Source organism: Mustela nigripes, chromosome 1, assembly GCF_022355385.1.
Source record: "Mustela nigripes isolate SB6536 chromosome 1, MUSNIG.SB6536, whole genome shotgun sequence".
Lineage (NCBI taxonomy): Eukaryota > Metazoa > Chordata > Mammalia > Carnivora > Mustelidae > Mustela > Mustela nigripes.
The window spans coordinates 18,806,462-18,823,282 of NC_081557.1; the positions used below are offsets into that span (position 1 = coordinate 18,806,462).

Below are 16,821 nucleotides of genomic sequence, written 5' to 3' on the forward strand. Positions count from 1 at the left end.
CCTACATTTTCCTAATCACGGTTGGTGATGGTGTGTTTGCAGCGTCTGTTTGCCCAAAGCTGCCTCCTCTGTGAAACCGTGACTTCCACAAGTCTGGAAATGGTGTCTGATTTTCTCTCCATCGGATTCCAGCACCCAGCCTCTACTGGCCCATGTGGACTCTTGGGAAATACTTGTATGATGAAAGAATGGATTCATCAGTTCACCTGTATTCTTGGGACTGTGTTCAGTGGGGAAACTCAGGGGTTAAATGACTTGCTGTGGGTCAGATTTTTTTGTTTGTTTGTTTGAGAAGACACAAGTTCCCAGTGGATGCTGTAACAAATTATCACAGACTTATTAGTAACTTAAAACAGCACACCTTTATTTCCTACCGTGCTGGAAGTCAGAAGTTTTAAATGAGGCTTTTGAGGCTAAAAAAAACCAAAGGTGCCAGTGGGCCTGCATTCCTTCCTGAGGCTCCAGGGGGGAATCTGTTTCTTGTCTAGCTTCTAGAAACTGCCGGCTTTCTTTGGCTCATGGCCCCTCACTCCGTCTTCAGAGCACATCAGTCCAGTCTCTGCTTCTGCTGTCACATCTCCCTTTCTGATTCTGGCCATCCTGCCTCCCTCTTGCAAGGGATCCTTGCGATGATGTTGGGCCCACCTAGACGATCCAGCCTCCTCTTCTCATCTCAAGATCCTTAAACTGGTTGTGTCTGCAAATCCCTTTTGCCATGTTAAGCAATATTTTCATAGTTCGGGGCGCTAAGATGTGGGCATCTCTGGGAGGACTATTATTCCGTATGCCACACACAGAATCCTTGGAAAGGAGTCAGTTGACCGAACTGCTAGACAGAGCAGGCTTCCCGCGATCATTCTCTTTGCATAAGATGACAATGCCCCAGACCTTACCTGTGCAATTAATATAATGGGCTTGGGAGGGCAGAGGGGAGCTTGCTCACTGAAGTTAAAAGAAATGCCAATGAAGGCATTTTAGGGAATTAATTCCTGGGTCAAAAGGAGGCCCAGAATATTCCACAGCTAGGCCAGAAGTGAACAAGCCTGCTGCTTAGGGGGAAATGGGCTCCACTCTCTGTTGGAGTAGAGCAGACCTTACTTGGCCTTGCATGTTTAAGTATGAAGTCTTATAAAAGTTGCAAATTATTTTTATCCTGCCATTGTCCTCCTGGGAGTTATTAGCGTTTCTAAATTCTTAGAATACCTAGAAGGATGTAGTGCTTGCCCTAAGATGGACAGAGGGAGGGGGTAAGACATGAGTCACACATGTTTTGGGAGGGGAGAACACACAGGGCTGGACAACCTGGGGGACTGGAAAGGAGGGGTTTGGACCGAAGGCAGGCAACCTGGACCAGCTGTTCCAGGTCCTTCTCTAAGGATGGAGGGGGCCCAGCTCTGATTCACCAGCAATACACGAGGGTTCCAGTGGCTCCACATCTTGGCCAACTCTTGTTACTTTCCTTTCCTATAGACATCTAACTTCTGTGAGGTGGTACCTTTTCATGGTTTTGATCTGCATTTCCCCAGTGACTTGTGACGTCAACCATCTTCTTATGAGTTATTGGCCATTTGTTAAGCTTCTTTGGAGAAATATCTGTTCGTGCTACTTGCCTCCTTAAAACACTTGGGTTGTCCTTTTGTGGTTGAGTTGTAGGAGTTCTCTATGTATTTTTGATATTAAACCCATATCAAATATTTAATTTGCAAAACTTTGCTCCCATTTTCTAGGCTTTTTACTTCCTGGACAATGTCCTTTGCTTCACAACATTTTAAAAATGTGATACAGTCCAGCTTATCTGTTTTTCTTTTGTTGTTCATGTTTAAGTGTCATTTCTAAGGTTTGATGGCCAAATACGATGGAGATGTACTCTTGGGTTTTCTCCTCTTTTTCACTTTTAACCAGTAAGTTCTCATGTACATTTCAGAAGCCATTTGCGTCACTGGGCCAACATCAGAAACCGGGAAGCTCAGCTAAGTCTGTCCTGGTGTCTGTCCTAGATAGGCCCACAGAGTAGTGGGGGAAGCAAAACTTTGCTAGTGACACGATCACAGTAATCACTCCCAGTCATTCCCAAATGCCAGTGTAAGGATCTTTGCTGGTCTGCCGAAGTTTGTGGGAAAAGAAATGAGAGCATTTTTAATATAGCTAAATTTTTTCCATTTAAGGTACTGTCCCTTATTATGCAAGTGGTTCCTTTCTTTCTTTTTTAAAGATTTTATTTATTTATTTGACAGACAGATCACAAGTAGGCAGAGAGGCAGTTAGAGAGAAGGTGGGGGAAGCAGGCTCCCTGCCGAGCAGAGAGCCTGATCCCAGGACCCCGGGATCACCAATGGAGCTAAAGGCAGCGGTTTTTAACCCACTGAGCCACTCAGGTGCCCCACAAGTCATTCCTTTCTATGAAGCTAGAATGTTCTTATGACCTGAGGCTGACAGGAGATGGTGATGGTTTCTTTAGATGCTTCTACCTGGCAGATTAAGGATGATCAACTCAGTGTCAGACTTCCAAATTTAGGGGAGGAAAATAGAAGACTAAACTGAGAAATTCGAGAGGTTAGAAGTCACCGCAGATGCTAGCGTGGGTTTATGTGGGCCTGCAAATCATGTTGGGGGATCCCTGCCCAGGGTTTTAAGGGAAGCCTTCACAGAGGAGCCAGATTCACTTTCTCCCTCAAATATCTGACCTATTTCTTCCTCAATCGTCGTCTTTGTGCAAAACTTTGAGACATGGAGAGTAGGGAAGAAAGAATAGCAAATCAAAGCTCAGTCTGTTTCTTGGATTGGGTTCCCCTGGGCAGCCGCCGACTGATTCCCCTTATAGATTTTACCAGATGGTTTTTCTTTTTCATTTACTTAAGGTATGTTTTAAAAAAGAAAGAAAGACAGAAGTCCTACCCAGAAAGGAATACTTTTTTTTTTTTTTTCTCATGGGAAAGAACACTCAGTTGTATTTGGGGACTGAATGAAGTTCTGCCAATGACTTCACCCTGGTAAAGCACTGAAATTCTCCCAAACATACTAATTAAGATACTTTTTGTCTTTTCTGTTGGTTTTAGCTTTGAAGATACGATAAAAATGGCATACTGTGAAATCGAGGAGCCAAGTTTGGAGGAAATGACATGGTCTCTATTTGGCAGTTAGTCTTGAACTTGAATGACCTAGTCTAGCGAAGGTTCTCCAAACTTGTTTGATGGTCCCAGCACCTGGGCTGTGCTGGACAATCGTTCAGCTGAATGGTTCCTCCTGGAATTGTGCAGTGTACAACCTATGCAGCTGTAAGCAGTAGCCTGATATACCCTAGCAAAAATAGAAATGAGCATAGACATCAAGAAATGTATGCTTGTTTATAAATTATTTTTGTGCATATCCACTTAGATTATATATAGATAAAACATGAGCTCTTTTCCTTGTTTTTTCTTTTTAACTTAAAAAATAAAAATGAATACTATTTTAAACAGAATTTCACCTATGCCCCAGGGGATGGTTTTGGACACCCTTCAGGGTAGGCCACCCTAGTTTGGAGACACCAGCCTAGGAAGAATTCACACGGTCTTTATCATTTGGGCAGGGCGATGCATTTGTATGCCAATTTGTGGCTGCAGAGTACTTACTGGTCTAACCCCTTCCTACCAGAATCCCTGTCGTCAACTGCTGCTTCTCATTTCAGAGTACACAGTCATTAATGAAGCCTGCCCTGGAGCCGAGTGGAATATCATGTGTCGGGAATGTTGTGAATACGATCAGATCGAGTGTGTCTGCCCTGGAAAGAAGGAAGTAGTGGGTTACACCATCCCTTGCTGCCGGAATGAGGAGAATGAATGTGACTCCTGCCTCATTCACCCAGGTGAGTGTGGAGTGGAGGCCTCAGGCTGCCTTTGTGTTTTCTGAGGGTTGTGAATGAGAAGAGGCCGATCACTTAACTTTGGGCAGGCAGATATCAGAGGCTGTGATGCCATGATACTAAAAGTGGCATAATCCTGACTGTTCAGGCAAAGGGAGTAGAAGAATTAGGACCCTTTTTACTGTTAACATAATAAATCTGTGAATTCATCCACTCATTCATTCATTTGACAAAAGACTCAGCAGCTCCTGTGGACCATATCAGATGCTGGGAATACAATGATTAAAAAAAAAAAAAAAGACACATTCCCTGCATTCCCGGAGCTTGCAGCCTGGTGGGGGAGATGGAGAAGTAAGCAGGCATCTGTGGTACAGTGTGGTGAGCTGTGAGAGAGAAGCACAAGGTACTATGGGAATATTGGGGGTGTCAGAGACTTCCTGGAGGAGGTGATATGTGTGCTGAGGATGGAAACAACAAACTGAAGGGGGTGGAGGGGATCTGATAGAGAGATCAAGCCATAGAGGAGAGCATGTGCTAAGGCCCTGTGGTGAGACAAAGCTTGGGGTTTTGGGAATTGCAAGTTCCTTGGTCTGGCTGAAGGTATGTGTATGAGTGTGTGTGTGTGTGTGTGTGTGTGTGTGTGTGTGTGTTTGTGTGTGTGTGTGTGTGTGTGTGATGAAAAATATGGAGAGTGATAGACAAAGAGAAAACATTATAAGAGAACAATCTCAAGAAGAGAACAGGGCTAGACCCTGAAAGGTTTGCATGTTGCGCTATGACTTCAGGTTATATCCTGAAGCTATTTTAGCTACATCAGAGATCTTTGAGTGAAGACATGAAAGCTGATTTTCTCTGTGGCTGCAGTATAGAGAAAGGATTGGAGGAAGGCCAGGGCAGGAGCTGGGGTGGAATAACAGGGACCTTAATGAATGTAGAAGCCCTGTGCATGGAGAGCGGTGGAAGGATTTCAGAGATACGCAAAAGAGTGGAATTGACAATTTGAGATTGGCTGCTTGGGGAAGGGAAGAGCAGAAGTCAAGCATGAGGCTCGGGCTCTGAGCTGGACATTTAGGAGGTGGTCCCAGTAATAGGAGAGCATCTGAAGGTGAGACGGGACCTTCCCAGGTCACAGCCTGCGTTCTCTTGCCTTCTTCCAAGCCACCATATCTCCACCAACCAGGGGACAGCAACTGTTCTTTCCACCTGTCTGCATGGAGGCTCGTGTGGACACTGAGCCTCAGACTGAAGGTGTTTCCAGCATGATTAGCAAGTCATGGAACAATTTCTAGGTGCTTTCCTATATGCTGCTTGACATATCTGACTTTTCTCAGGGGAGTCTTACATTTACCTTTTAGGCAGATCAAAAGGAGGACAGAGAGAGTTTCCAACATACTTTCCTTAGGCTGAAGACTGAAAGGCTGTCAAAAGTGTATTTGTGGGAATTTCTCTCATTTCTCCCTTTCCCCTTCTTTTGCAAACACACAGCATGACGCACATAACTGCCAGGAACTTTCTTCTGTGGGAAGCTATAGAAGTAGAAAGCAAATGGGACTCAAGTAAACTAATAATACTTTTAAACCATCTTCCTTCTTAGACGAGAGCAATGCTGAATTTGAAAATTGGGAGTGACCTCAGTATAGCCTTTGTACATTTTGATTTAGAAAAGAAATCCACTGCCCGAGTTCCCTGATGACGGTGAGTGTGCTTTGTAGGGACATAGTGGAGGAATCCCTCCAAATTTTCTAAGGTTGTTTTGAGAGCTCAACCAGGATCTCCCAACTAGGGGTCCTTGTCTTGGCAGGTGTGTGGAAGTCTTTGAATAATTTTCAATATTTTCAGGAGTCTAGAAGTCACCTTTGAGGTGAGAGTGGGCTCACTCTCTCACTGGAGAGAGAGCTCCAGAGGTGGTGTTTGTCCTTCTTACTGTATTGTACAGACAGCAGTCACTACCTGCCTCAACCGCACACGACAGCTTCCTGTTATGTCATTCCGGAGGCGCCTGACGTCACGCCCTTGAGCAGTGCTGGGAACCATCTTTGGATCTAAGTAGAGGAGAGCTAGTTACCCTGAAAGGGAAGGCTACCTAGAAGCTTCTTTTCTTTTTCTGATTTTCAAAACAGTGAGTTGAGATCCTAGCAGTCCCTATTGGCGATCAGAAAGTGTATGTGTGGGTGATTATGAACTCAGGTACTTTTACTGATGTGGTTTAATCCACTGCAATCATGATTCATTTTCATGCGTGCATCCCCCCCACGTCAGGACCCTGGGGAGCCTCTTGCGTCCTGAGTTCTTCAGATAAGACCACCCTAGAGTTTGAAAACTTTCCTGATTTCCAACGTGACAAGATGTTTCAGAATCTTATCATGTCTTTTCTGCCCCAGATCTGGAATTGGCCATTTCTCCAAGGAATTCTGGTCTGAGGCCATACTCTGGGCTCCTAACGTGTTCCTTGTTACTGGACTGTCACTGTTTCACTAGGACTATTATTTACTTATTTCAAGTGGGTGGGGCTAAGAAATGGCATTTTTTAAAAAAGAAAAAAATGAGTCAATGCTGATACTTGAGTTCAAATGTAATATTCCAAGGTTGTTTAATTAACTTTGTTGACTTTGTATATCTTTTCTGTCATGTGGACAGCCTGTTTCCTAATAATATTAACCTGATCACTTGTTGCTTGGTTTTATAGCATAATATAACTGCACAAAATAGCAATGGCACTGATTTTGTTTGCAGTAGCACCATTAATACTAATAAGACCACTGATGGTTTTGGCTTTTATTGACCTTAGAATATATCCCACTCAATATGTATAGTCAAAATTCTATGTTTTGAAGCCAACTGATATTGTCCTTTTGTCTGTGGTGTTATACCACCTACTTGATACATAGAAAGGTTTATTATTTCCATCTGTTTTCTATATTTGACAACATAAGCAAATATATGTTTGTGTATACATATATATATATATCTTTCCCCTTCTTGCACAAAAGATAGCCTACGAGAAATGCTGCTAACTACCTTGCTTTTTTCTCTTGACAGTATCTGCTGGATATCACTCACTGACAGTATAAAGCCATTTTTTTCTTTTATTTTTACAGTTGCCTATAACTGCATTGTGTATGTTGGTGTAGTTTATGAGTATTTGGGTTGTTTCCAAGCTTTTGCTATTATAAATAACACTACAGTGAGTAGTCTCATGCATATATCATTTAGTATTTTTGCAGTGTTCTTTGGGGTAGGTCCCTGGGAGAGAGACTGCTGAGTCAGAGAGAGGGACGTATGTCGTATTGTCAACCTTTGCCTTGTCCGCCTTGCACTTGGCATTCACAGCAGCCACATGTGAGGGTACTGTTTTCCCAAAGCCTTGCAACGGAAATCGTGAATTTTCGCCAACGTCAAGGGTGAGAAATGGGATTGCGGCATGGTTTTAGAATTTCTGTTGTTTATCTCATCATGGTAGACAACTGTCTCTTTTCTGGTGGCGGTGGTTACAGGCAGATCAGCATCCATGCTCACAGTCACAGGGATGTCTGTAGTGATGTCCAATGGTCTCCAGCAGACCTGGGGCCCTCTCTGGACCAAGTCTGCTGTATATGTTCATGTGGTTCCAGACTATGTAGCTCTGAGCTCGAGCCTCTGGCTTTTGTGGCAAAGTTGTGAGCTCCCGAGTGTCTTTTTGTGATAGCCTTGCTCACCTTCATCACCGGGCTGGTTTTTCTGGCTTGGGGTCTCTAAAAGCCTTGAAGTTACCGTGCTGAGAGTGAAGGTTGGCAGGGCCAGTGGGGGCAGACTCTGAGTCTGTTTGCCTCCTCAATGGTGCAGCGGGTAGGGAACCCAAGCGGGGCAAGGGACACATGGAGGAAGATGGCCTTGGGAAGAGTAGTGACTCCGCTGGGACCCAGCTGTGGGCCACATGAGCTACTAGAACTGGGTGAATCATATTAGCAGCTCTTTGGTGGGGAAGAAGCCCTGGGATGGGGAAGCCACGTTGGGTGGTGTGCAAGGCAAGGACCATGAGCCTCTGTCCTCCAGAAACCACACAGACATACGCCGCATGTCTGCACTACGGGTCAAGGAAAACCTCATTTCAGACCAAATCAAAGACATGTGCTCTCAGCTCGGGGAGACACCGGTTATCTCGAACAGCTGAGGAGCCCGGATTCGCAGCTCATCCATCCAGCCACATGTCTGGCTCATTCATTCACTCAAACTGTATTTACTGAACACTGGCTATGTTGCAGATATTATGTTAAATGCTGGGGATATGCTATTGAACGAGATGCAGTTCCTGACTTCGGACTGTCATAGGAAAACAGGTAACAGGCAGTTAAGATTGCGCACGACGTATGCAACGGTGGGGATAAAACGAGTGGAGGTATGGGAGTGCAGGCGATGATCACAGTTCACATCTGGGGTGTATGTACTATGTGCCAGGCCCTTTATATGTGTTAATTTAATTTTTAAATCAACCTTAAGAGGCAGCTACAGTTTTTAACCCTTGTTTTACAGATGATGACATTGGGGCACAGAGACTTAAGCAGTTTGCTCAAGGAAACACAGCTGGACCATGGCAGACCCTGAACGTAGCTCTCCATTTTGATAAGTGGGATTGGATTATCTCTGTCATCACAGTTGCCCCTCCCCCGCTCTAAGAGACCATGTTATAAAAATGACCCTTACCGGGGAACCTCTCAACCCTGTCTGGTGTGACCTGCTTGGGGACAGCTCGGCACCTTCCAGGGAGAGCCCATTATTAGATGTCAGGGTTGTTCCCAGTGGCATACTTTGGTTATAGAAGGATAGGACATAGAAGAATATTTAATGGAACAGGGAGATACTCTCTATTAAGACCTGAAAAAATGAGCAATGAAAACAGAATGCATGGTATATAGTGTAAGCCTAGTTTTTTTTTTTTTTTAATTGCTTTTCTATATACACAGAGAGAGTGTGTTACTAGAAGTTGTTCCCAGGCGATGGCCCTTTAGGTGTTCTTAATTTCATTCTATTTGCTTGCCTGAATTTTCTCAATAGTCCACGAGAAGCATGTGGCGTGTCCACCACCGACTTGGAACACGGTTAGGACCACCCTCCTAGACTTCTCGCTGCAAATTCTGGTGACTCTGGCATTTTCCTAGGAATGAGCATTTTTCCCCCCCCAAGGGCTCTGGCGCCTTTCCAGGCGAGGCCCTGAGAAAGTCCAGCTGCTCTCGCACGCCGCCCATCAGAACCTGCCAGTGCGTAATCCGACCCCCTGTGCTCACACATGTTCCAGGTTGCACCATCTTTGAAAACTGCAAGACCTGCCGGAACGGCTCATGGGGCGGCACGCTGGATGACTTCTACGTGAAGGGGATCTACTGTGCCGAGTGCCGTGCGGGCTGGTACGGAGGAGACTGCATGCGTGAGTAGACCCCGAGGCAGCGCCCCCCACACCGCCACCGCCATCCCGCCCTGGTGCAGGCTGCTTTCAAGGCTCAGCTTGCAACAGACTGAGGTTTAGCTGGTTGCAATCTGAGTTCTGAAAAGCTGTGGCCAGAGGGCTTTCTAGGTAAGACTATAAAAAACAAAGATGTGTTTCCATCTGCTGGGTGTGGATTGCGGACATCTGTTCGGAATTGGCGGCAGGAGGTTTATGTCTGCTCTTAAATCTTCTCCTTTCTCCTAAATGCAGCCAAGACATTCGGCACACAGCAGGCCTCGTGTCCATTCCAGAAGCAGCTCTGTGTTAGCAGTGGTCAGCAAGCAGTGAATAAGGTTTCAAATATGCTAAGTCCTGTGGTGTGTTTTCAATATGCTTTTCTCTTGGTGAATTTCTGGACTCCTGAGTTCAATTCCCGGAACCCACATCAAATTGTCAGCGTGCCACTTATCCCAGGAAAGGGATTCTTTCTGGGTTCGACTTCGTCTCTAAGAATTACTTAATCTTTATTAGGGTTCCCCACTGAGTTTCAATAATCCTTTGAAAATGGAGTGGAAATCTAACCTCTCAGGTTTCAAACTCCCCTCCGCAGTGCTGGGCAGGTGACTATCCCTTTGAGAGTCTAGGGCTGGAGCAACAATGTACAAACTGTTGTTTTGTTAAAGCCTATGTTACATGCTCCCTATTTGAATCAAAGCAGCCGGGGTGAGCTGACAGCCTGAACAATTTTCCTCTTATGCATGATATTCCCAGTTGGTGGAGATAGAGGATGGAATGCTACTGGTATTCTTTGCCTGATCCAACCTGCAGCAAAATACCATGAGCATCGAGTGTCTCAGGCGAAGGTTGAGCTGTGTGGTCGGCAACCAAGGACCTGAGCTCTACCTGGAGGAGAAGGGGCATAAAGGTTATTTTCGGATGAACCGGGGAGCCACATTATCCAGAGTACAGATAATTTTCGGAAGTGCTGGTCTGGGTGGCAGGCCTAAAACTTCCATATCATTTTCAGTGGGTTCTGGGAAACTTAATTTAATAGTTGGTAGGTGATCTTATACATAGGTTAGCTTCCGCATGTAACCCTGGTCTTCCTTTGGCAGCTGTTCTCGGAAGGTGGCCTAACATAACGATCTAGAGTCCAGAATGATGCAGACCTGGTTTACTGATTTTGCCAGTCACTAGCGTTGTGGCCTTGGCCAAGTCATTTAACCTTGCTCAGCTTCGTTTCCTTTTCTTGACAGTGGGTGTAATGCTACCTCCTAGGGTTGTTTCAAGAATTTGGTGACATAATTCATAGGAAGTGCTTAATGCTTTGTCTGACACATCATAAAGCCTCAACAAATGCAGTAAATATGTCATTATTGTTCTGTATGCTCCTTAATTGCCAAGCTGGTGGGTGGTCCAGAAATAAAACTACTTTCAATGGAAGTTTAAGAAAGACATAATTAGAGATACAATGCGCGGTTTTAGATTTCACACTGACCTTTGCGGTATCGGAGAACTTTGGGGTTTTCTCCCTTTTGGATGTGAGAAGTCGCTCTTTTCTTGTATGAGTAAATGGGGGGGGGGTATGTGATGGGAGGAGCCATCTGCTCACTTCAGCTCAACCATGACCTTAGAGGAAGGGCGAGTCGGTAAAGAGCTGAGATGTTATTCTAAGTACACTGGGAAGCCAAGGAAACCTGTGGACTAGGGTATGGCCGAGGGCTCTGAGAACATAGGTAAGAAACAGCTAATCCCAGGGAGTCAGGGACAGGAGAGGATTCAGAAGGGGCTGATGGTGGAGCTATGCCTTTGCTCATCAGTGGGTAAGACAGGAAGATGCCGAAGTCTGTGTGATTCGAGACCCCTTGTTCTTAACCACAATAGCATCCTGCCTCCACTGGCGGGGGCCCTCCCACAGCTCTGTTTTCATCGAAAAGTGGGAAGCAAAATCTTCGCTGAGGGTGAAGCGGATATATGGCTGCAGCTTGAGAGTATCACAGGTTTGGGACAGCCACAGGAGGACTCGGGAGAGGCACCGGCTCATGATAAATTAAAGCTTGTCCAAGCAAGACTGAGGACCCCCCCCCCCCCCCCCGTGGAGGCTGGATTTCCGCAGAGGTAATGCCGTCCCGACAAAGCTTTCTAGCAGCACGGGAGCAGAGGTGAACAAAACCAGTCATGCAGTGCCTCCGGGAGTTGGCTGAAACGTGGTTGTCCCGATTGGGACAGACATGAAACCAGAAAGAGCCTGGAGAAGGGATAGGATGAGTGGTGTCAGTGGGTTGGAAAAGCAGGCACAGTGGTAATAAAGGAGTCGAACACGGAGGCAGGAGGGGTGTTGAGGTCATAGAACAGAATTTCCAAGTGGAAGCTTTTGGGAGTAGTGGTGATAATGTGTTCATTTATATTAGTCGCTTTTCTTCCGTGTAACAAACCCATCTCAAAAGGACAAATGTTTATTTTCCTTTTTTACGGGTCCATGGCTTGGCTGGGGTCCAGCCGATTTCTGCTGGGTGGGCCTGGGTTACACTCCAGCTTCTGGGCTCAGCCCAAAAGAGCAGCAGCTACTTGGGACATGTTCTTCTCAGGGTGGGTTGCCAAAACTCTAGGGACCAAGCCAAACACACAGGTACATTCAGGGCCTCTACTTGCATCATACCCATGAACTTTCCAGAAAGAAGTCACATGGCCAAGCCCCAGATCAGTCAGGTAGGGAAGTAGACACCATCCCAAGGAAGAGGGGTACAAATATTTTCTAAACAGTACTCCAGTTGCTCTGTATAAATAAATGAGTTTGTTTAGGGGACATGGCAGAGAAGGAGAAGGAGATTTGCCTATAGAAGACTGCTAAAGCAAGCAGTAACAAGACGGAGGATAGCAGGAGCCTGTCCCAATAACACCCATTGGTTGAGTCTTGGGTTTGGCCTCCGTGTAAAAGTTGGCTGCATATGGAGTCTGACTGGTTGGATAGTGATGGTGTCCCTATGTAAATTCAGGGCTTTCTTGAGGCTAGCAAAACTGGCTCAGGCAACTAGGAAAGAGGACAGAGAGCATGATTCCTTTTTCTATCCATCCATTCAAAGCACATTGCCTGAACGGATGCTCCTAGGTGCTGGGTGTACAGTGAAGGGCAAGGCGGACATGGTTCCTGCTGCTCTGGAGCTTGTGATTTAGAGAGGAGAGACCAAAAAATAAAAAATAAATAAAAATAAATAAGAACTGGAATGTGGTCAGTGCTATGAGACAAACGGGATAATGGTCAGATTCCTGTCTCATTCTGCAACGGTTCCAGTACGCTTGTTAAATTTCATTATGCTTGTTCTGAAAGCCTCTTTGCACACACTGGGTGTTATTTGATCCCAGCCATAAGCATTTATGATGCCTTTCTTATGGGCTGGCCACCAGAGAGAACCGTGAGCCCTCACCGAGTTCACAGTCCTTTATGGAAACAGGGCTTGACCGTTCGAAGACATCAATATGATGGTATTAGATTCTTATCACCAGCACCTCATATTGGCATTAAATAAATGTGATGGGAATTCAAAGGAGGAAGTAATTCATTTCAACCAATTGCTGAATGCCTGCCTGGGGCTGGGCATGTACTGCCGGCTTCTACTAGGAGGGAGCTGAACCTGGGGAGGCTTGTTGCTGGCTGGCGCAGTGCAAGCATTTACCCAGTAGATGGCACCCAAGTAATCCTTTCAGGCTCTTTAATCCTGAAGGACAGCTTCCTGCTGAGCAGCCTCTACAGCCTCTGTAGAGCCCTGGCATCTTTTCTGAAGTGCCATATAGACCCTGGGAAGAAGTGACAAGCAAACACCAGAAAGGATCAGACTATTTTTTTTTTTAAGATTTTATTTATTTATTTATTTGACAGAGAGAGATCACAAGTAGGCAGAGAGGCAGGCAGAGAGAGAGGGGGAAGCAGGCTCCCCGCTGAGCAGGGAGCCCGATGTGGTGCTCAATCCCAAGACTCTGAGATCATGACCTGAGCTGAAGGCAGAGGCTTTAACCCACTGAGCCACCCAGGCACCCCAGGATCAGACTATTTTATATTTAATTATAGAACATGTAGTACTGAGCCAGTGTTAGAGCACCTTTATCTGCTTGCTGTCCTTGATAATCTTTGTGATAATTAGCATTAGCCTAACTTATGACAGTCTTAGAACCCATTTATGTGAGAGGGTCACTTATAACTGTTGACAGGTCCTATTAACAAAGAGAAGAGGAGAAGGGCCCGAGGTCCCTGAGCCCAGGAGAGGACTTTACTCATGTCCTCTTGCCCAGGAAAGATTGGTTTAGTAAACTCAGAATATTCTGGCTACAGAAAGGAGCTGATTCTTTCTTCCTTCCCCCAACTTTTTATTTTGACAAATTTTATATTTACAAAGAGTTGAAAAAGTAGCACATTCATATACCCTTCACCTGGATCCACCAATAATCACTTTCTCACATCTGACTTTTTCTTTCTTTTATGGCGTTATGAACTCATGAATTTACATTTTTTCCCACATTTTGTAATGTGATCATCATTTTTCTTTTTGATGCTCGAATGGTCCCAGAATTGGCCAGTGAAGATCCTTCAAGCCAGCTCCACAGCGTTGTTCTTTAGGCAATTGCTTGCTTTCCCTCTGCTCGCCTCTCCCCACAGATGTTTCAAGTTCACGTTGATGGTTTATGTCTGGGTCATAGAACCTGCCATTTCACTATGAATCCTGGTTCCTTTTATGCAGAATGGTATTTAAGAAGTGGGATCTAGACGCTGGTTATGAAAGGCACTGATATTTAAAGTCATAATCAAGGCTTCTTCCCAAAGCTTCATAAATGGAAAATTAACGTCTTAAGGGGAACCAGTCCATTGAGCTTCAGAGTGGAGCTTATTCAGTGTGGGCCTCGGGCCGAGTGTTTCAGCCTCTGAATGAGACGAGCAACGAGAGGGCCTAAGAGCTACCCAGGACAACTCACTTTTAGCTCACACTGCAGTGACCCAGAGTTTCAGGATATGGAGAATTTAAGGGACGGAAGGTTAGCCTGTTAACCCAGATGACAGAATATTTATGAGGAAAGATTATAGACCCTTAATGCATTTTATGTTCTTAGCCATAGTTTGGATAGAGCAGAGGGGCTGGCCATGAGGCATCCCTAAAGATGTGGGGCTAGAATATCAGAGAGGGAGATGATTTGTGTAGGCTGGTCCTTGAGCCATAATGGGGAATGATCAAGAGCAAATTTTAAAGAGAGCGAGTGAGTGAAAAGTCCACAAAGCTGTGTATTACTGATATATGGAGCTGCCTTCCTACGGAACCATAGAATCATTGGGGAGGAGTCACTGAAAACTGATTTATCTTGTCCTGGACTTATGTATCCTCACACTTCCAGGAAAGGAACAAGGCCCGTTTGGATCCAAATTGGGAACTGTACTATGTGGTGGTTAACCATGGGGTTTGGAACCAGTAGGATCTGGATTTGACTCCCTTACTCCCTCTGTAACGGTGAGCAAAGTTACTCAATCTTTGTAAATCTCGGTTTCCTCATTTACAAAATGGGATAATAATGGTGGTCCTCTGTGGACGTTTGTGAGGTCTCAATGAAGTACTGTCTGTAAATCCCTTAATATGGAGCCTGGTTCATAGTAAATGCTCACTAAATGGTGGCTGCTGTTCTTATTACTACTAACCCAGAGCCATGAAGTGAGCTCTTCTTTTTCTTGTCGGAGAAAAAAACCACTGCAGGGCCAGAGAGGGAAAATAACAAAGTAGAATTCCCTAGGGACAAGACAATATATGTTTGCCATGGGGAGGTAATCTTCCCAGAACAAGGATTATATGGTAAATAACACTTTACATTTAATATAAAATTATATGAAGATTATGTATATTATGTATATCTACATACTATATATATAATATTTGTTTTATATATATATATATATATATATATATATATATATATATATGAAACATATAGCTGACGCTCTGACTGCAGGGAATTCATGTCTTAGCCTTTATAGAAGATTTTATGTTGTCAAAGATCTCAATCATTGCTCAGTTTCTGGCTAAGGCGTGGGAGAACAGGAAAAAGACCTTCCTTGCTGCTCAAACAGCAAGAAATCACTTGGTAAACCAAAGAAAATTCAGTCTTCTTTAAACCAGCAAGTATCTGTGAACACGAGGTCTAGAAAAATCTAAACTCCAGAGGAGTACACAGGGTCTCCTTGTGTAAGCAGGTGACCCTGGATGCTTCACAGCGGTGGGGCCAGCTGTGAAGCTGAGGGCAGGGCAGGTGAAGGGCGGGATCAGCCAGGAAGGAGGCGGGGCCAGCCAGAGAAAGAGGAGGGGTCAGTCAGACCTGCGATGAACCTGTGGGTGGTTGGCTGAACTTCCATCTAAAGGAGACCCCAGAGTAAAGACAGTCCTCTCTGCCAAGTATTCTCTTCAGTGAAGTCGTGCTGAGCAAGCAGAGACAAGGGTAAAGCAGATCTTGGGATGATGTCATTTTGCAGGTTCAAAAACTTGGTGATTTCAAAGCCTCCAATACTCACAATTTCCCAGTCTTACCATTATGGAGGTGTAGGAAGTGGGGTGTGGATTGCGGAGAATGTTGAAACTCAAAGATGGATTTTGTTGGGTTTCTGGTGCTTGAATTTCGAGACCCCTCTAGAAGAATCAGCTTTGGTCTAATTTCATACTAGCTTAATTTCTGATTGGATCTAAAATGATCATCATCCCTGCCAAATACGGGAAATGATATTACCAATCAAAAGAAAAAAATACATTTTCTGTTGTGAAGAAGTAGAGAATATAACCTTCAGTCAAGAGAAAAAGAATCAGTCAAAAAAGAGACCATGCATGATCAAATATTGGAATTCTTCTACAAGGAATTAAAAAAAAATAGGGACACCTAGCTGGCTCAGTTGGTAAAGCATATGTCTCTTGATCTTCGGATCATGAGTTTGAGCCCCACAGAGCTTACCTTAAAAAATAAAATAAAAAATAAAATAACTTTAAAATAAATATACTATATGTTCTATAGGAAAAGGTAGAGAGGAAGATAGATGAGACATTTCAGGGTAGATTTGGGAAGTGTTAAAAAGAACCAAATGGAAATTCCAGAACTGAAAACTATGCAATCTGAAATCATAAAATATTCATTGGAGAAGATTCACAGCCTACTAGTTACAATGGAAGAAAGGATCAAGGGCCTTAAACACAGATTTAATAGAATCAACCAAACTGAAGCTCAGAAAAAAAGGACTGAAATCCTTTCTTTATGCAGAAATCAGAATTTTCTGTGCTACCCCAACCCAGATCCTCTCTTTTGAGTTGGATTAGCTCCATTATCTCTCTGCTATTTTTTGTGAAGATTCCGATGACAGCTGAGTGGACAGACCACTTGAGGCAAAGAGGATGGGGCTTGAAGAATGGTTTGTTTGATTGGGCAGGGATATAGGTGATTTTATCTGGCATAGTCATTCCGTTAACAATTATCTAAACACCTGCTCTGTCCCATAAAGGTCCGAACAAGACAGATAGGGTCCCTGCTCTCACATCATGGGGGAGGCAAACAATGAACTAAACCA

General features: G+C 44.6%; 1 protein-coding gene across 3 annotated transcripts in view; it reads left to right on the forward strand.

Annotated features, from left to right (window-relative positions):
* The window catches only part of PAMR1 (peptidase domain containing associated with muscle regeneration 1), a 151,059-nt gene that overhangs the window by 93,950 nt on the left and 40,288 nt on the right, over window positions 1-16,821 (forward strand). For all 3 annotated transcript variants that reach the window (XM_059405696.1, XM_059405687.1, XM_059405682.1), the window contains 2 exons: window positions 3,668-3,844; window positions 9,114-9,242. In XM_059405696.1, coding sequence (XP_059261679.1) covers window positions 3,715-3,844; window positions 9,114-9,242 — 259 coding nt within the window. In that variant the 5' untranslated portion in view covers window positions 3,668-3,714. The remainder of the gene's footprint in view (window positions 1-3,667; window positions 3,845-9,113; window positions 9,243-16,821) is intronic.